At 37.1% G+C, this 21,296-nt stretch overlaps 2 protein-coding genes across 2 annotated transcripts; one reads left to right on the top strand and one right to left on the bottom strand.

Annotated features, from left to right (window-relative positions):
* The first annotated feature begins 1,576 nt into the window (after window positions 1-1,576).
* Window positions 1,577-2,464, top strand: LOC111902440 (uncharacterized). Its single transcript, XM_023898270.1, has one exon. The coding sequence runs from the start codon at window positions 1,577-1,579 to the stop codon at window positions 2,462-2,464; it is 888 nt and encodes a 295-aa protein (XP_023754038.1).
* Window positions 2,465-19,547: 17,083 nt separating this feature from the next.
* LOC111902517 (expansin-A18) lies at window positions 19,548-20,856 on the bottom strand. The gene is made up of 3 exons (XM_023898340.3): window positions 20,614-20,856; window positions 20,224-20,533; window positions 19,548-20,090 (listed from the first exon to the last, which is right to left on the bottom strand). The coding sequence occupies exons 1-3, from the start codon at window positions 20,783-20,785 to the stop codon at window positions 19,772-19,774; spliced, it is 801 nt and encodes a 266-aa protein (XP_023754108.2). The 5' UTR covers window positions 20,786-20,856; the 3' UTR covers window positions 19,548-19,771.
* Between the last annotated feature and the right edge of the window lie 440 nt (window positions 20,857-21,296).

Here is a 21,296-nt window from a genome sequence, read left to right as displayed (position 1 = left end):
TCCTTTAATCTTCTAGAGGTTATTTTTATGTAAGTTTTTTTGTGCTAGCTTCTTGCTAGTTTTCCATTAATAATATTTGGTTGTGTTTGTTGAAATACTGACCATGAAAGAATATGTGACTAGGATTATTAGTCCGATATACCAATCCACTATCCGATAACCACAATTGGATCCTACATAGATATAAAACCTCACTATCTTTCGTGACGTATTTTTCACAACATAATCAAAATAAAAGTGACCCAAGATTAGAAAAGAAGATTGTTGTTGTTCCAGTTTCTTGTTTGGTTTTTGGTTGGTAATGAGAATTGTTGTTAAAAAAAAAAGATACATGTTGATGCATTCCATTTAAGTCTCTTGGATGCCGATGAATTGTATGTGACTAGAGGCTGATGGATTTGGTCCAATCTTGTTTCACATAACCGCAATCTTTCATTTTAAATTACATTGGCGCCTTTCCTTTCAATACTTCTTACTTCCTCTTCATATACCTCCTCTAAATGAAGTCAATGGGGTCCCTGGTTCAATTATTTGATCCACCTCCATTGAGAAGGAATTGGATGAGCTTGACTTGGGTAAAGTTTCGTCCATATTTTTTTAAAAGGTAGGACACCTTAAAGCTGAAGCCTATGGACTATGGTGCTTTTATTTGCTTTCCTTATGTTGGATTCGGAATCAACATACATTCATATTCGGATCTCTGCAATTGGGAGTGGAGGAAAGCCTGATGAGATTAAATTCCTTGTTTGGATTGTAGTTTTATAATACTTAATATAACATAATTAATCATCAATGTTATAATTTGACAAAAGTAAAAATATTAATTTTAATATGAGGAACATGTTGATCAAAATCACACACTATATGATTGCAGATGGGAGCCATTGTCAAATGGCTAAGCACGCCATGCCCACCGCTTTTTTGACAAACCAAATCACAATCATTAGAATCCCACAACCTCCCCTACAACAAATCATTCTTCCAACCTCAACTCGTTACTTTTGCCTATATTTTAAAATTCAAAATCATGAGAGAATTTTAAGAAGAAAACATGATAATGATATTTTTTTAGATACACATATGAATTCGTTTATAAGAGAAGTATAGATGCTCAAAAATAATAATGTTAGACAATATTCAACAACAAAATTCTCTAATTCCAAAATTTTTGGTAAGTTATAATACGAATAAGTTAAATAAACCCGAAAGAAAATCAAATAGGATTCAGATCTTGCCTCACCTTTATTAATTGAAGTTGTTTATCTCCGCACTTATAACACGCCTACACATTTACAACTGTCACCCCATGCAAAGAATTCTTTAGCAGTTGCCCACCTCACCATCCGACCCACCACCACACACCCTTCAAAAGCAACTACCTTTTTGACAAACAATAATCAGTATTACAACCCCACAAGACTACTCTCTCTCAACACTCCTATAGTCCTATGATGATCTTCAAACCTTTTTTAGATCATTTAACATTATAAAACTTCCATAGACAAACCCTACTTTCCTCTTTTCAACATAACATGAGAAAGCAAGAGCTTGTCCAGATATTCACGTCCTCGAGTTAATGGGCTCTAATCATCTTTCTTTGACTTGGGTTCTTCTAGTTTTCTTGGCATTACCCACAAAATTTGCGATCCAAGCTCAAGGAATCAAGTCCACAAGACTCCTCGACCTTGCAATTCGATATTACACGTTCAAGTCGTACAAGAACTTCAAAACAGGCATGTCATACAACGTTCATTTGCCATCAAATCTAACAGGTGTTAATGTGAGCACTGTGAAGTATCGTTGTGGAAGCCTCAAGAGGTATGGTGCAAGTATCAAAGAATTTCACTTGGGAGTTGGTGTGGATGTTCATCCATATGTAGAAAGAGTCCTTGTAGTAACACAAAATCTAGGAATCAATTGGTCGAATATTTACTATGATAATTACCATGAGTTAGTAGGTTATCAACTTGTGTCTCCTGTCTTAGGGTTATTAGCATATAACGCTGTCGACGATGCAAAGTTTAATGTGCAATTTGAGGTCAAAATTCAGTCACCACAAGTAAATGGAATAAAAATTGATTTTAGTAATTACACAATGATAAAGAACAACACGTTACATGGTAGGATACAAATGTGTGCAACATTTGGAGACGATGGTAAGGTGGCACTTGAAAAAGAGGTTGCGCCAAACATTTGTGGCACCAGGAGCCAAGGCCATTTTGGGTTGGTGGTACAATCACCAATATTATTGCCGGAGAGGAAGAAGATAAAGCGGTGGAAGGTGGTGTTTGGAAGCTCATTTGGGGCAGGGATTGGGGCTTTTCTTTTGGGGTTACTATTGGTAGCCATGTTTGTGAAAGTGAAGAAGAAAGCTAGATTGGAAGAGCTGGAAAGAAGGGCATATGAAGAGGAAGCGCTTCAAGTTTCCATGGCTGGACATGTGATTCGAACTCATAATGTTTAGTTCTTTGTTTGTACTTTGTATCAACAGATTCTTACTTGTAATATTATTGATTTCGAAATATATTTTTACTTCTAATGACTTTGATGTTTGTTAAATCAACGATCCTGTCTCCATTAGCCAAAATTTCTATGTACGGAATTTTATATATTAAGTTCTGCATGATGTATTAACGTTACTTGATTTAGGAAAAATAAACGTTACTTAATTTACATATTAAGTTTTTCTGTTAAAAAAACGTTACTTAATTTAGAATTAAAAAAAGCAATAAAAAACTTTTTGAGTTTTTGAATCGAAGGAAGCATGAAATTTTATACAATCATGTTTCATCTTCTTTATGGGCTCGATCTGAGTTTAGCTGTTTAAAATTTTAAAGTCGGTATTCTTGGGATTATTCTATAAAGAATCGGCAAAGTTAAATTGGACTTTCCTTCTATTGGGCAAGCAGGTCAAGTGATTTTTTAATCATGTCATCCACAATCAATTAAACTTCATAGAGTCAAATGGATTGACATGCCATCATTAGACTATGTTATTGTATTCTAACTATCTATTGTGTGAATATAGGGTTGATTGTATACCAATTATTTTAGTTATTTTAAAAAAATGATTAATAAATATTACTGAATTAAAAATAATTGAAAATACCATCTAATTTCACTACAAGGGTGACTAGGTTATTGTATTCTAACTATCTATTGTGTGGATATAGGGTTAATTGTGGACCAATTATTTTAGTTATTTTAAAAAAATGATTAATGAATATTACTGAATTAAAAATAATTGAAAATACCATCTAATTTCACTACAAGGGTATTTTAGTTAATTGAAATAAATTTAAAAAAGGAAAATTTTAGATTTTTAAAGATAATTAATTCTCTTGATTTAAAAATTCTGATTTTTTAATTAATTCAAATTTAATTCTAAAATAATTTTTAACTATAGCCGATTTTATATTGTCAGAATAACATTCTATTAGAATGATACTATTAACGTTCTATTAGAATGATATTATTAAGACGACCAATAATGATTAATAATATGACTAATAATTATTAAAAATTATATTTATTCTTAAAGAATGCTATTATGGACAAAAATTGCATTTATTCTGAAAGAATACAACTAATAATGGTTAAAAAATAACATTTATTTTAAATAATAAACATAAGAATTAGAAATAAAAAACATCGAAATTTAACAAAAATACTAATATATTCTGATAAATATTGTTGCTAAGAATCATTTTCAATTATACGGACTATTCTTCAAACATCAGTTTCCAAAATGCACTAGATATTTACAGAATGTATACAACTCTGACAGAATGCACTTGATTTGCAAGTCTGAGAAAAATGAAAGAATATCTGCCAACTGTATTAGATCAAACAAACAATTAAATAAAAGCAAAACACTAAATGCAAAATTAAAAACAAACACAACACAATTTTATATATGAAATAATGCTTTAATTAACAAAATACAAATCAACCGACTGTCTTCAAAGATAGTAAAAAACCTATGAATATTAGGTTGATATCATTTGTTAATTCTGTAATATATTCCATGTATTAATTAGCAGCATACAACTAAATGACAATAGAAATAAGAATTGGTTGATCCGGCCAAGATCAAGGCGATTATGCAATTGGAGGTCCCAAGATCTCCCTCAGATATCAGGAGTTTTCTGGGTTTAGCAGGGTACCCCTCATTTGTCAGACGGGAAGGGGGTAGATTTCCGGTGTGGCCCTGAGCAACAGATGGTGTTTGAGACCCTTCGACAGCAGCTATACGAGGCTCCAATATTTATCCTCTCGGAGGGAGTTGAGGATTTTGTTGGTTCCTATGATGCATCCATCACCAAACTGGGAGCGGTCCTCATGCAGAGAGGACGGGTGATAACCTACGCGTCGTAGTAGTTAAAGCCGCATGAGACGAGATATCCCACACATGATCTGGAGTTGGGGGCGGTGGTGTTCGCTCTCAAGATCTTGAGGCATTACCTCTATGGGGTCTGCTATACCATCTACACGAACCACAAGAGCCTGAGACACATTATGGATCAGCCGAACCTGAACATGAGGCAGCACAAGTGGCTGGACGTAGTCAATGATTATGACTGCGAGATCCTTTACCATCCGGGTAAAGCGAACGCGGTGGTGGACGCCTTGAGCCGCAAGTCGGTTGTATCTTTTGTTCCGACATCATGTTTGAGGATTTTTATGGACTCCCCACTAGCGGGATTGATCAGAGAGGCTCAGGCCGAGGGAGTGTGAGAGAAAAATTGGAAGTTTGAGAGGATCAGGGGCGAGATCACCCGGTTTGTTCAAGATAGTCGTGGGTTGTTGACCCACTGCGTTCGGGTATGGGTTCCGGTGTCTGGCGGAATTAGGCAGATTGTTGATGTGTACGGAAGTACCCACAAATTTTAATATTTATAACCTAACAAACTTAGACTAACTATTCACTTATGGGCAGTATACCTAGTCAGATTACAGTATAGTTTAGGTAAGTTGGGTGTCGAACACATGGAATGGTGTTATTAATGAATCTATTTACAACTAAATTAATCTAATTATTAACAAGCTAATAGGGGTTTTTATCTGATTTTGCAAGTTTAAATGAACTTAATTCTTTAACAAAAACTTAATCAATAAACAGAACACTTCTGTTAGTTCGAATCTGCTTTCACTCAATGGTTATGCATTAGTTAGGACTATTACTGTTGGTTACCAATTAAAGAAGTATTAGCAATTTAGTTCTAAATCTAATAATTATTAATCAATTCATGTAAATCTATGTATGGTCATACAATAGTTAACACAGAATCAATTATTAAATAAGATTGTAGCCATGAAAGATTGATTAATCAAAACACAATTACAGTCATCATATGAGTTCTCTAACACAGTTTAATTTAATGATTCAATTACTTATCTAAGATTGGTTTGATCTTAGCTCTAATAAACTAGTGTTCACTTTGTTATTAGGTATTTAGATTCATGTAGATTTGTGTTCACTAACTACACAGAACAAGAATTTAAAGCAATCAAATCATTAACTAAAGCATGCTAGGTAAAATCAATCAACACAAGCATATCACCAACAAGTAAAGACAAATCTAATGCATTAAAACCATGAGTTCCAGCTTCATCTAGCTAACAGAAGCAACTAGATTTAGCTGGACATACTAACAGCTAAACAAACGAAACTATAATCAAAGACATGTTTAAGTGTAACAATCTATAAACCAAATTATGAACTTCTTCTTCCTTGGTGTTAAAACCAGCTTCCAGATCTTCTTTTCTTCTGAATTTCGTCTCTAAGAACCCTTCTAAGCCAGACAAAATTCCCTCCAATCGTAATGGGTGAAGGTATTTATATTATCTTAAAAATCCACGATCACGTCGTGACAAATGATTCACCTAGTGATCTTTGAGTAAATCGTGTTCGGCAAGGACTCTTTCTTCGCGTACTTATCTTCTGGAAAAACCTGAGACCACATTGTGACCTTATGGATCACGTCGTGATTTTAATAAATTCCGTGATCTTCTTCATATTTAATACTTCAAGTCTCCAATGCTCCATAAATTGTCAAATCCGGTCCCTCTCTTCGAAAATCCTTCACTTTGGCTGCAAATAACATTTTATCCTTATAAGTATCACAATTCTATGTAAATAATCAAAATAATAATAAAAATTTAAATCAATATTGCCTAAAAATATGTATAAAATGGCAATATCAATTGTGATAGAAGAGGCTCATAAGTTTCATTTCGCTATTCACCCAGGAGTCACCAAGATGTACCGAGATCTGAGTTTGAGTTACTGGTGCCCGTGCATGAAGCGAGAGATTGCTTGGTACGTCGAGAGGTGCTTGACCTGCATGATGGTCAAGGCCGAGCATCAGAGGTCGCATGACAAACTTTAGCTTTTGGAGATTCCCATGTGGAAATTGTGACAACCCGAAATTTTCATTCGGTCAAACCCTAAAAGTCAATCACTTCAATTTATAAGTCAATTACATTATTACTTTTTTTTAGCAAATTTAAAGTTTGTTTGATTATTTTAATATTATTCTTTAAACGAACGGGTGAATGGAAGTGCCGTCTCGGGTCTTGAAATTTCAAAACTGCAAACACCTCGTGTCTTAGAAGTTCACGGCCAAACTTTTATGTTTGGGCCGAAAAATCACCCAAAAACCGTGAACTCATGCATTAAGCATGATTTACTCCTCAAACTAGCCACTTTTCACTTTTACTCTCAAGAACACAAGTTAAAACCATCTCAAGTATCATCGAATATTTAATTCAAGATCTTCAAACTTGTAAGTGTTCTAGCCATTTTAAGTTGGTATAACACTTAATCTAGTGATTGTACATCTTTTCATCCATCCATTTTTGTGTTTTGATTAGATTTCCAAAAACACCAAGAACACCAAGAACACACACTAAGTGTTCTTAGACTTTTAGCTCATTTCAAGCTTCCTTATAGTAAGTACTTCAATCCTTGAGTCTTATGAAGCTTGTATTACATGTTAACATCAAGAAAATATACCAAGAACACAAGGATAAAGGTGTTCATGGTCCAAGAATGTTCTTGGGCCATAAACACCAAGTAAGGCACCATAGTGTGCCTAAGTCCCTTATTTAGCCCTAGTTTGATGTCTAAACCTTTCCTTGATGTGTTTAAGCCTTGAAAAACACCAAAGTCCATCATTTTCATGTGTTTACAGTTTGGGGATCTACCAAAACCGTAAACACCCTAAAGTGAACTTATATGGACCATATTCCTTCCTTAGGCCTAAAATCTAACCTAGACAACTACCTTGATGAGTTAAGGACTTGAAAACATGACAATACCATTTTCCATATGGGTTTACGGTAGTAAACCCAAAAACCCAAAAGGAAATGACCCTGGGGCCGTAAACTCCTCAATGGAGTGTAATGATGCCCTAATCCCTTCCAAAGGCCTAACCACCAAGTAGAAATGCTTTAAAGGACTTGTAAAAACTCAAAATAACTTATGGTCACAAAGTGTAGAGTTTACGACCATAAACCCTTGAGTTTACTGCCGTAAACTCCTTGGGTAATGGTCATGAAAACTGTAAACTCCAACGGAGTTTACCCTTGAACTCCAAACACTCTAGCCTTGCCCTACAAACACTTGGATGCAACCCTTGTGATCTTTAACACTTGAAACAAAGTGTTTTCATGTTCTAGAGTGTCCCAACTTGATTTATTAGTTAGAATTTGGCTAATTAGTTATATTTTTTTTATTATATGATAACTAGGCTCGGGTGTGTGTACAAATCTTCATTTGTCACCTAACACCGTATCCGACACTCCAATCCAATTCACTCACTGCAAGTGAGTTCATACCCCTTTAACTAACCTTTGAAATACTTATAAATGTTTTAAATGCTTTATGGGGGGGGGATACAAGTTGAACCATGTTAGTTATTCGATCAATCACATGTGATAATAACCAACATGCAAATAGATTTTTCATACTTTAAACTGTTTTATCAAGCAAATGACTTTAAACTGTTATCATACTATTTTACATGTTTTTAAACTTATATATTGTTAAAAACCATGTCTACTACATATATAGTTATATAAATAAGGTTTGAAGGACTTAGGAGAGATAACCCACTTTACTTCCTGTCCTCGTTGGGTTGTGGTCCTAAAGTACCCGGTTGTTTGTCCGAATGTCGTTGAAATTCTTACTTATATATTATTTTTATATGCATAGACATAAAGATTTATACCTCAGTTCAGTACATTAAGTCATTCCTCAAATTTACTATTAAACAATAATAGGTATTGTTTAGGGTTATACTACTTATCATTGTAGTTCCACGAATCATACAAGAAGTCAGTTCATTTATGAGTCAGTACCTATTACTACGAGAACATATACATAATATTACTATGAGAACATATACAACTATACTAAAAGGAGAACATATACAACTATACTAAAAGGAGAACATATTCAACTATACTAGAAAGAGAAGATATACAACTATACTAGAACGAGTAACAATACATTACATATACACGAATACATTAACATAAATATGATACACTGTATCGGAGTATGCCTTCAATGTCATGGCCCGAGTTGTAGCCAGAGTCTCTTGGAGGGAGAGCGTGAGTTTGCGTATAGATCTATATTGGATTGACTATCCTACACCTTGCTGCTAGCTACAGCCGGACCTGCAGGTCTGCGGGTGCAAAACGTCATACCTTTTTACGACTTACATTGTCGTGTTTCCTAGTCGATAGTATGGTACAATTAATCAAATAATACCTTGATATAAATCCGGAGTAAGGTAGATAGTACAGCAGTAATTGCTATAATACAACACTACAGTACTACATTAATTTACCCTTTTCATATATTTAGTGATCATTTCACTTAAACATTAATGTACAAACTATATTTTGATAATGATAGTTACACTTGGGAAAATTTCACACTTTTACAAGAAACGAACTTACAAAACAGTTATGCCTTGGTAGAAGGCTACTTTTAGTAGAAAATATAGGATTTTCTAGGAGTTACAAACTTTTACAAACACTTACAAACATTCATATACTTTTATTACAAATGTTTACAAACTCGTACGTCAAAATCACGTTCAAGCATTTTGATACAAACACCAACACTAAATACTTATGAACTCGCCAGCTTTAATGCTGATAAACCCTTTCAAAATAACTTGTATTCTCAGGTCATCAGTAGACAGGTACCGAGGCCAGCTTTTGAGAAGATGGAGCGCATTCAAGACTCATCTTATTATTTTGATTTACATTTTGGTGTCTATAACTGTACATAACACGCTTGTATTAAAATTATATATTTAATACAATGGATGATATTGTTTGCTTGTTTACTATTATACCGTGTTGTGATACTTTACATGACGTCCTCCGCCCCATAACGTTTCCGCCGTTATTGGTTTTGGGGTGTGACAGAAATGGGAGCAGATCACGATTGTGACATCCCGATTTTTTTGGCCAGAAAAGGGAGCAGATCACAATTGGTTTTTAAAATCAGAGTAATCTTTTAAAGAAAACAGTTGCGGAATTTGTTCCCACAATATGATAAAGATTTATCAAAACATTTCTTTACAGAAATGTGTTTTCATTATATAACAAAATCTCGGGAGGTCATGTTCCGATATAGTCACATAAGCATAAACAGAACTTAGTTTATTTAAACTAAAGAGTTTACATCTCCTCTAATCTCTCCGTGAAATATATCTTCGTATCGATACCTGTGATACAAAGAAAACTGAGTGGGTCAGGGGCTTAGGAGCCTGGTGAGCATGTAGGGTTTTCAATCCACAATAATATAATTATTATATTCAACCATCAAACAATCAACCCAATTACCCATCCCTATTATCTTCTTTATTTCTTAGGATTTTACCCTAAGAATTCAACTACCCGTCATTCATTCATTCCTAAGGATTAACCTAAGGAATTAGCACAAAATCTATTGCTATATAAGGCGCATCTACCAACATCATCCTTTAAGCGCCTCTGCCAGGATTACGTCATACACTATGAGGCGTGACTGCCAGGTTTATGACATTCTCTTTTAGGCGCATCTGCCGACATTATCCTATAAGCGCATCTGCAAGGATTATCCTATAAGCGCATCTGCCAGGATTACGACATTTACTACTTGGTGCATCTACCGATATTATTCTTAAGCGCATCTGCTAGTATTATCATATTCTCTAATTGGTGCATCTACTAATATCATTCTTAATCATCTTTCATACCTCATCATTTTATCACATACCAACTATCTCATCTACCCATGTTCTACCCAACATATTTGTAGATATAAAATACATATACAGTTTAACTCATTTAAAAACTATATAAAACATCCATTCCACACTCATCTCAAATAAACAACAATATATAAACACATAGCACGTATTTTATAACAAATACTTCATATTTATGTGTTAGAAGAAAGTAACCACACACTCACCCAAACATATACTTAATACATTCAAACAATACTTGTATTATACCCGTGTTTATGAAAGGGACTATACACCCACACATATAAACAACTATATTATACACATAGCATGTATTTCATTGCAAATAGTTAATATTTATGTGTTAGAAGAAAATGACCACACGCTCACACATATAAACAACAATATATATACACATAGCGCGTATTTTATAAAATACTTCATATCTATGTGTAAGATGAAAGTGACTATACACTCACCTGATTAGAAGATGATCGGACAACACTACGACTTGTAGAAATAGTATTCTTTAGTAGATCTGGGAGATCTTCACAAAAACCGGGCTCCTCGCGGGCAGAACTTTGGCTCGGGAATAACGCTCTTCGGGATCTTCGGGACTTGCTTCAGGTATATGGGATGATAACGGGGCTTCGGTGGTACTTCTTTGCATGTAAATCGAGGTAATATGGGTGAGAGATGAGAGAATGAACAACCAAACTCGGCTGGCCCTTCAAATCTATTTATAGGGCAAAATATGCCCTTGCCACGTTGTAACACCTTTTTCCACATCGTGGGCTTGGTCGTCATTGCATGCGTCATCGCAAGTTGCATCTGGGGGACTCCCGGAGGTGTCAAAAGACTTGCCACGTCGTGACACTGCTTTCCACGTCGTGGTATCTGACAGTTTTGGGGTTTTGCGCCCCGAACTTCAGAAATTCATAACTTTCGCATACGAACTCCGTTTTCGACGGTCTTTATATCAACACGTAGGTGAGATTATGCTCTACAACTTTTGTTTAGACTCCATTGGCTAATTTTGACTTTATTTTTAATATATTATAAATATATTACTTATATATTATCTTTAGTAGGCCGGGACTGGAAAACTCCGTTCGAAATTCATAACTCCTTCATCTGAACTCTGTTTCGTCTGTCTTTTTATCGTTGGACTACTATCAAAGACATATTTGACTCTCGTTCAGATCACTAAGGATAGATATCTATCTACCTTAAATTCACTATTTACGTCGCGCTGGGTCGCACTGGGTCGTGCCAGTTTTGTCGCGAAACTTCGACAGGTCATAACTTCTTTGTTATAACTTGGATTTCGGCGTTCTTTGTATGTACGGAATCCTTGTAATATATACTAAAAATTAGTTAAGATTATTCATCCTAAATAATCTTCTATAAAAAAGTCATTTTTTGACGCTTATCGTCTCTAAATTGACTAGCCCTGATCTACGAGCGTTACAATTATCTCCCCATTAGGATGAGTACGTCCCAGAATCATTAACGAAAATAGAACTTATATAATGATTCCATACACTATCTCTTCATCCTAGGTAATAACCGTAACTTCTATGTTTCGTCAAAAGAGTATTTAACTCTATGGATTTCTTGATCGCATACGATGCTCAATCTTGCCTCTGCTTATCGTACTATGTTGTACTTTCAATCGTAACCTTCGAGTTACCAAATAAGTCCTTATTGTGGACTCCTTCTTCTTTTTAGGATAAATATTTTCCTTTATCTATTGTAACAGACCGATGGGTCGTGCTCTACTGACCTCTCATCGCACGATGCGACGCTTAGACTCGGTCTTTTTAAAGTTAAATTCCAGAATGGAATATACCTTCCTTCATATTCTAATGTGATATAATCACATTTCATCATGTAGCATTTCTAGCTACAAACTTTATGAACAACGAGTGTGATACCAATGATCGCATTAACTTCAATCTCTGACTTACGTCCGATGTTACTTCGAACTAGGTTCTCCAAGCAACGTAACATACTCACCGTAGTCGGACTCCAATTGGATATGACCACTAAGGTCGGAACAAGAACCATCTAACTAGTCATTACCGAAACAATGGTAATGAGACACTTGAACAAAATGGAATCATTTACTAGCTTCTTGGTAACCTTGTGACTTTCCCTTATCCAAGTGCGATTCCTGTGCTTCCGGTAGTATATGCATCTACTACCTTTCACACTTACTCATACTCGTCCCAAGTATCGTCTCGCAGTCGACCAAGTCACCATAAAAGAAAATCATACAATCATTCAACTCTCCAGATAACAAAACTAGGGTTTATATTACTTTCTTGAAACTATTACACAAAAGTTCAAGTTCACCCTATACTATGCCTTTAATAGGCTACACCATAAGTTACTGTTCACATTGCTACTTCCTAACTTGATCCGTGGATATAAAATCTTCATTCCTGATTCCTTGCATTGCCATCTGCTTCATCAAGGATCATCTGAAATGCTCTTGCCTTTAGCTTTGGCGGCGCCTCTAGCCTTGCTGCTTGATTTTTCCTTGGGCAGTCTTGCTTGAAGTGCCCCTCTTCGTTACATTCGTAACACACCTTTTTGTTGAAAATACATTCATCGACGTAGTGCCCATGCTTTCCACACTTGAAATATGTAACCTCCGCGCCACATTTTCCTGAGTGCTTCTTCTTGCACTTATCGCACCACCTTGCCTCATCGCTTCCTCCTCCTCCATACTTCGAGAATTTTATTTTCTCATTAGAACCTAAAGTTCCTTCTAACTTTCTCTTCTCGCCAACTTCAACCTTACTGTCAGTCCTCCCCTTGATCATATTCTCAACAGACTTGGCAGCCCAAATAGCTGCCTTTAGAGTAGGTGCCTGACGCACTAGCACCGCATACTCCCAAGGGAGTCCCTTTGCGTACCGGTCGACTTTTGTCAGTTCGTCTGGGACGATGCGCAAAGCAAACTCCATCTTGTCTGTGAAGGAATTAGTGTATTCATCCACTGACATGCTGCCTTTCTTTAATATCAGAAATTTGTTCTCCAACTCTAGCAGGTTTTGGGCCGAGCAGAACTTGCTCCTGAATTGCACCAAGAACTCTGCCCAGGTCAGTTTTAGTGGCTCATTAGGGCTTAGGATCTTCCCCAGAGTGTCCCACCAACGAACAACCCCACCCTTGAACTGACGTACTGCGAAAGTGGTCTGCAACTTGTCTCTGCAACCACACGTCATGAAGGCTAGCTCCATTTCCGATACCCAATCCATAACTCTGATCGGATCCTCCTTTCCAGTGATGGTCGATGGTTTGCAAGTCAGAAAAATCCTTATATTTGCATCCCATTCCATCATTCCTTCCATTCTGGTTGTTTTGCCTAACTATCGGTGGGTTGGCTTGACCAACAGATCTACTGATGTTTCCTCCTTCCGAGTGCCCTTCATTTAATTCAGGCTCTTCCACTTGAATTGACAGTTCTTCACGATTCTGTCGAAGCAGACGTCTCGTTTCATCCAGCTGACGATCCAACGTTGTCTAAATCATCAATTGTACACCAACCATTGTTATCGGCTCAGGTGCTGCTGCTACGACAGGTATTTGCTCAATCACTGGTGGTTCATTCCTGTTTTCATCAGCATTTCCAACTCCACTTCTTGTTCTAACCATTTTTGGATCTATATACCGAATAAGGTGAAATTAGATCCTTATTCACGATAGATATTCAAATCATCCTTATCACTCCGAAACGTTTACATGCTAGTTCTAAATTCGTAGACGTATGCTTAGAATCCTACACACATAAGGCTTCCAGATCCAGTCTGCAACAGACCATAGATCCGAACAAATAATATCATATATGGCAACAAATAACATCTAGCAGATAAAAGCATTATAGGCAACTTTCTTAAAATAAACTAGTGCTTGTGTCAATTTAGGTGTACTACCTAACAAATTTTTGACACACTCCTCACGATCATTACTTAGCATTCTATGTTTAAGTCTAGAAATTTCCTACAAAATTCCTAGTTCGCTTAAACTAATGCTCTGATACCAACTGTCACATCCCCAATTTCTCGGCCAGAAAAGACCGATTTGTTTATGTTTGGTTTTTAAAATCAGAGTAATCTTTTAAAGAAAACAGTTGCAGAATTTGTTCCCAAAATATGATAAAGATTTATCAAAACATTTCTTTAAAGAAATGTATTTTCATTATATAACAAAATATCGGGATGTCATGTTCCGATACAGACACATAAGCATAAACAGAACTTACTTTATTTACACTAAAGATTTTACATCTCCTTTAATCTCTCCGTGAAATATATCTTCGTATCGATACCTGTGATACAAAGAAAACTGAGTGGGTCAGGGGCTTGGGAGCCTGGTGAGCATATAAGGTTTTCAATCCACAATAATATAATTATTATATTCAACCATCAAACAATCAACCCAATTACCCATCCCTATTATCTTCTTTATTTCTTAGGATTTTACCCTAAGAATTCAACTACCCATCATTCATTCATTGCTAAGGATTAACCTAAGGAATCAGCACAAAATCTATTGCTACATAAGGCGCATCTACCAACATCATCCTTTAAACACCTCTGCCAGGATTACGTCATACACTATGAGGCGTGACTGCCAGGTTTATGACATTCTCTTTTAGGCGCATCTACCGACATTATCCTATAAGCGCATCTGCAAGGATTATCCTATAAGCGCATCTGCCAGGATTACGACATTCACTACTTGGTGCATCTACCGATATTATTCTTAAGCACATCTGCTAGTATTATCATATTCTCTAATTGGTGCATCTACAAAAATCATTCTTAATCATCTTTCATACCTCATCATTTTATCACATACCAACTATCTCATCTACCCATGTTCTACCCAACATATTTGTAGATATAAAATATATATACAGTTTAACTCATTTAAAAACTATATAAAACATCCATTCCACACTCATCTCAAATAAACAACAATATATAAACACATAGCACGTATTTTATAACAAATACTTCATATTTATGTGTTAGAAGAAAGTAACCACACAATCACCCAAACATATACTTAATACATTCAAACAATACTTGTATTATACCCGTGTTTATGAAAGGGACTATACACCCACACATATAAACAACTATATTATACACATATCATGTATTTCATAGCAAATAGTTAATATTTATGTGTTAGAAGAAAATGACCACATACTCACACATATAAACAACAATATATATACACATAGCGCGTATTTTATAAAATACTTCATATCTATGTGTAAGATGAAAGTGACTATACACTCACCTGATTAGAAGATGATCGGACAACACTACGACTTGCAGAAATAGTATTCTTTAGTAGATCTGGGAGATCTTCACAAAAACCGGGCTCCTCACGGGCAGAGCTTCGGCTCGGGAATAACGCTCTTCGGGATCTTCGGGACTTGCTTTGAGTCTCGGGATGATAACGGGGCTTCGGGGGTACTTCTTTGCACGTAAATTGAGGTAATATGGGTGAGAGATGAGAGAATGAGCAACCAAACTGGGCTGGCCCTTCAAATCTATTTATAGGGCAGAATCTGCCCTTGCCACGTCGTGGCACCTTTTTCCACGTCATGGGCTTGGTCGTCACTGCATGCGTCATTGCAAGTTGCATCTGGGGGACTCCCGGAGGTGTCAGAAGACTTGCCACGTCATGGTATCTGACAGTTTTGGGGTTTCGCGCCCCGAACTTCAGAAATTCATAACTTTCGCATACGAACTCCGTTTTCGACGTTCTTTATATCGACGCGTAGGTGAGATTATGCTCTACAACTTTCGTTTAGACTCCAATTGCTAATTTTGACTTTATTTTTAATATATTATAAATATATTACTTATATATTATCTTTAGTAGGCCAGGACAGGAAAACTCCGTTCGAAATTCATAACTCCTTCATCTGAACTCCGTTTTCGTCTGTCTTTTTATCGTTGGACTACTATCAAAGACATATTTGACTCTCATTTAGATCACTAAGGATAGATATCTATCTACCTTAAATTCACTATTTACGTTGCGCTGGATCGTGCTGGGTCGTGTCGGTTTTGTCGCGAAACTTCGACAGGTCATAACTTCACCGTTATAACTCGGATTTCGGCGTTCTTTATATGTACGGAATCCTTGTAACATATAATAAAAATTAGTTAAGATTATTCATCCTAAATAATCTTCTATAAAAAAGTCATTTTTTGACGCTTATCGTCTCTAAATTGACTAGCCCTGATTTACGAGCGTTACAACAATGGAGTTTATTACCAAGTTGCCGAGGACAACGAAGGGATATGATGCTATATGGGTGACCATGGATCAATTGACCAAGACCACTTATTTTTTGGCGCTTCGGGAGATTTCATTGGTCGAGAAGTTAGCCGATGTGTATCTCCGTGAGATCATTGCTCGTCACAAGGTGCCGGTCTCTATTATGTGAGACCGTGATGTTCGATTCACCTCCCGTTTCTGACAGAAGTTCCATGAGGAACTAGGCACGAGACTTCATTTCAGCACCGCTTACCATCCGCAGATAGACGGACAGAGTGAACGAACCATTCAGACCCTCGAGGATATATTGAGGGCCTGCGTCAGCTGGTATTCCCATCTACCCCTTGCAGACTTCTCCTACAACAACAACTTTCATTCCAACATTGGTGCTACACCTTTCGAGCTATTATATCGGTGGAGATGTCATACCCTAGTATGTTAGGGTGAGCTTGGCCACAGGGTCATGGGACAGATCGAGGTGGTTCTGCAGACCACTGAGAAGATTCAACAGATCAGACGTCGATTGCAGACTGCTCAGAGTTAGTAGAAAAGTTATGCCGACCGGTGCCGATCCAATTTGGAATTTCAGGTCGGTGATATGGTATTGCTGAAGGTCTCACCCTGGAAGGGTGTGATCTACTTCAGGAAGAGGGGAAAGTTGGGTCCCCAATTTATTTGACCGTTTCGGATTATTGCTAGGGTTGGCAAGGTGGCGTATAGATTGGATCTTCCGAAGGATCTCCGTCAGATTCATAACACTTTCCACGTTTCGTAGTTGCGAAAGTGTATATTGGACGAGGATGCGATGGTGTCCTTGGATGACATTCAGGTCGATGAACGCCTGAATTAAGTTGAGGAGCTGGTGGCGGTATTGGAAAGGAAGATAAACGTTCTGCGCAACAAGGAGATACCTCTGGTAAAGGGATAGTGGCAGCATCGGAAGGGATCCGAGTGGACTTGGGAGCCAAAAGACGAGATGCGGGAGCATTATCCAGATCTGTTTGCTACAGCCGATTTTGAGGATGAAATATAGGTCAAGTGGGGGGAGAGTTGTAACATCCCAAGATTTTGTAGGTATTTTCAAATCTTTCCTTCATTATTATCATTGTCATTTTTAGTCTTTGGGGTTGGGAGAATATAGTCATGAGATGCCCTAATGACTAATAACACAATTTTAGATCAGGCGGAGTACGTTGCGTATACATAAGGGTACACTGAGCGTACTAGGCATGCCTTAGTATGTTGGGCGTACACTTGTGTACACTGAGCGTACTCCCGTCAGGAGAAAACACTAATATTTAGGGTTTGGGTGCTATATAAGTGACCTTATGCACTCATAACCTTCTATCATTTCAACCTCCATAGCTTTTGGCCATTTTCCACAAACCCTAACTTTCCTTTTGAGTGTACGAGCTAAAAGTGTGTGTTTTGAGTAGAAGAAGAAGAAGAAATTGCATCAAGTTGTTGGAGAAATGAAGCAAGCTTGAAGATCTGAGATTATCTTGTCCTCTAGAAGCTCCAGGAGATAAAAAAGCTTTTGCCTTTATGCTTGTATGGTGTAGATCTTACCTTAATAGCTTTATGTCACCTTTATTGTCCCAAAAAGTCCCAAGTTTGTGCATGTTATGTTATGAACATGTTAAGCTATCCTTTCAGACCATATGAAGGGTTCTAAATGATAAAAATGATGTCCTAATGGCTAGAAGTGTCCTATGAAATTCGTAGAAAGGTCTTAATGGATTAAGACCATCTATTAAGGGCTTTTTGAACGTCCAAAGTCTTAAAGTTTGAGACTTTATGGTTCTGAGGTTCATTTAGTCAATAGATCTGGGATATGGGCTTAAGTGCTTAAGCCATTAAGCACTTATCTTGATTTTGGACTTAACGAGCGTACACCCCGCATAAGTAGTTGTACCCCCAGTGTACAAAGTCAACCACCCCGATGGTGGTCAACGCAAGCCGGAGTACACCTAGCGTACCAGATGGGTACGCCCAACATACGCCCTCTGATGGGATTTTGCGTTTTGGGTTTCGGATTGGGCCACCTTTGGGCCAGTGTAGTTTGGGCCTTTGTTGGACGTTCTGTATAGAATTGTTTTGGGCAAATATGGAAATGGACCTTAGGGTGAGGCCCAATTAAAGAGTTAGGCCCAATTTGGAAAATTGGGACAATTATGGGCCTTGTATATTTGGACCTTTTGGATTATGGATTTGGAATTGGGCCTTGACCCAAATTAGAGAAAGGGTAAAATGGATTATTACCCTATGTGGGACCCTTTGTCAAGATGGATATTCCAACTGTTCACTTAGTATTTGTTATTTTGGATAGTTCGGGATTTTCGGTGAGACAGCGGTCGGAGACTTTCAGTCCAGTTCAGCACTACTCGTGAGGTGAGTTTTCCTCAAAGTCGACAGAAGGATCGATGCAGGAGGTGGGTCAGTTTGGGTCATGGGTCAAGGAATCTGGTGGTCTCATAAGAGAGCTTAGTTCCTTCAACGGCGAAATTGAACATCGAAGATTGTTAGCTTTAGAAATTGGAGAAGTAAGATTCTGATAGAAAAACAAGACATTTTTGCAGCGGGAAACCAAAAGAGGATTGAAGGAGAATAGATCGTTGTTTTGTCATCCTTTTGAGTCCTATACATTTACCTATGAACAAATGAAGGAGGTGGGTCAGTTTGGGTCATGGGCCAAGGAAAGTGGGGTTCATAAGTGTGTATGTGGCATTAATAAATGAGGTGCAAAAATATGACAGACTAACCCCTTCAAGACTTCCAAAATGACGTAATCGACCCGACAAAAACTAGTTTGTTCCTTCATAAAGCCAATAAAATTGTTTAGGGACTCAAAAGACCAACCCTAAAAAGTTGATAGGGCATTTGTGTCATTTACTCTTAATTTTACTTAAATTTATGGTTTTCTTTTGACTTTTGTTTTGGTATATATAAAATTAAATAAAAGAAACGTAGCATGGATATTTATACTAGTTAAAATACACAGCTAGGTTAAATCCATCTCTAACTCATTAGAATGTTTTAATTTTAATGGGATGGACGGAAATTACATTTTGTAAAACACTAACTCGATACAATATAACTTAGAAGCAGATGTACTAGCTTCAACTCAATCAAACGGTTCCAAATGCGTTTGAAGAGACAGGACACATTAAGAGGTGTTTTAATACAGTAAACAGAACCGGTAATCAATGGAAGTTGACGTTGCCTTGATATGTCAAGCCTAAGTTCCAGTTAGCAGGGGCGACATTGTAGGCAGTGATAGTCTGTTTGGTAGTGTATGAAGTTAATCGGAAGGAGAGGGCTTGACCCTTAAGAGTTGCGAAGGCTTGGTATGAAGCACCCCAGTTATGACTCATGCTGATCCAACCTGTCTTTGTCCCTTTCACCCACATCTGTTTGATATCTCCAGCACCAGCAACATTCATCACATACACCAACAGCCAATACCCATTTCCTTGAAAAGAGAATCTGATGCCTCCTTTCCTAATAGCATTGCATGGTACCCTAAAGCACAAAAAATGTAATTAGCATGCCCGTAGAATACATATCAAATTAAGTTAATTTGTTCATCTTTGTGCATCAAAAGTTATAAAGTAGAAAAAGCTTGATGCTTGCTAGTATGGGAACAGAAATTCACCTGCGGTACATGACAGGGACAATGCCTGCCTTCCACTGAGCAATTTTCATGAACGCAGGCTTGGCCATGTCGAAGTGGGTTCTGGGAGGATTACACCATCCTCCGTTGTTTGAATCCTGTGACCAGTTAGGCGGGCAGAGGTTGGTGGCAGTAACGGTGGTGTATCCTTTGTAGCACCATGGAGATTGGACACACCGTATTTGGTAACATTGACCACAGGCGTAACCTTCGCTAAAGATGGTTGTGCTCAAAGCAGCTGTATCCGTTCCGTATCCATTAGTTATCAAGTTTCCATATCCACAAGCACCTCCTGAAATATATATCCAAAAATGTTAATTAAAACCGATATTTGATATTTAGAAGATACTAGCTTTAAGCCATGATATTTACCCATGGTTTCAGATGCACTCTCATCCCCATAAAACGTCGCATGGGCAAGGGTCCATGGACTCGGTACGTAGCCATGGTAGACAGCTTCGCTAGGTTTCACAAACCAGGAGAAGGCAAGTGTGATGATGCTAAGGATGAAGAAAAACCTCCGTGGATGATGAAATGAAGCCATGGTGACTTTGAAGTTGTTGTGAACTTTTTGTACAAGTGCTGCTTATAGACTTCACTAATTCAAGAGCTATTTATAGCACCCAAACACTAACGACATAATGTCCGCAGTGGTTGCCCTTTGTGGCCCTCACGAAGTTTGACATTCGTAAGTCAACGTTGATTACATTTTCTTAATATATATCACTTCAAGTTCATCCTAACATACATACATTCCCCCAAGTAAACAACCTTTTTCATATAGAAAATTGACAGAACTTAAAGTAAATGATGATAACATTAATAACAAGCTAATATGAAAATTTTTGATTTAGTGACTTTTTAAGATACTGAGTGTCGCTAATAAGAATAAGAAATATTTTTAAGATGGCCATATATATTGGTACGACAGTATTTAACTTTGCACGAATGAAATCCCACGAAAGTCGATGACAACGTGCGAGCAGGTTGTATGCTCGTTTGTTTGGATAAAAAAAAGTATTGAGAAATGAAATATCTAACACTTAGATTATTGC

This window comes from Lactuca sativa, chromosome 6 (assembly GCF_002870075.4).
Source record: "Lactuca sativa cultivar Salinas chromosome 6, Lsat_Salinas_v11, whole genome shotgun sequence".
In the NCBI taxonomy this organism is placed as follows: domain Eukaryota; kingdom Viridiplantae; phylum Streptophyta; class Magnoliopsida; order Asterales; family Asteraceae; genus Lactuca; species Lactuca sativa.
This window is presented reverse-complemented; position numbering and strand designations above follow the sequence as displayed.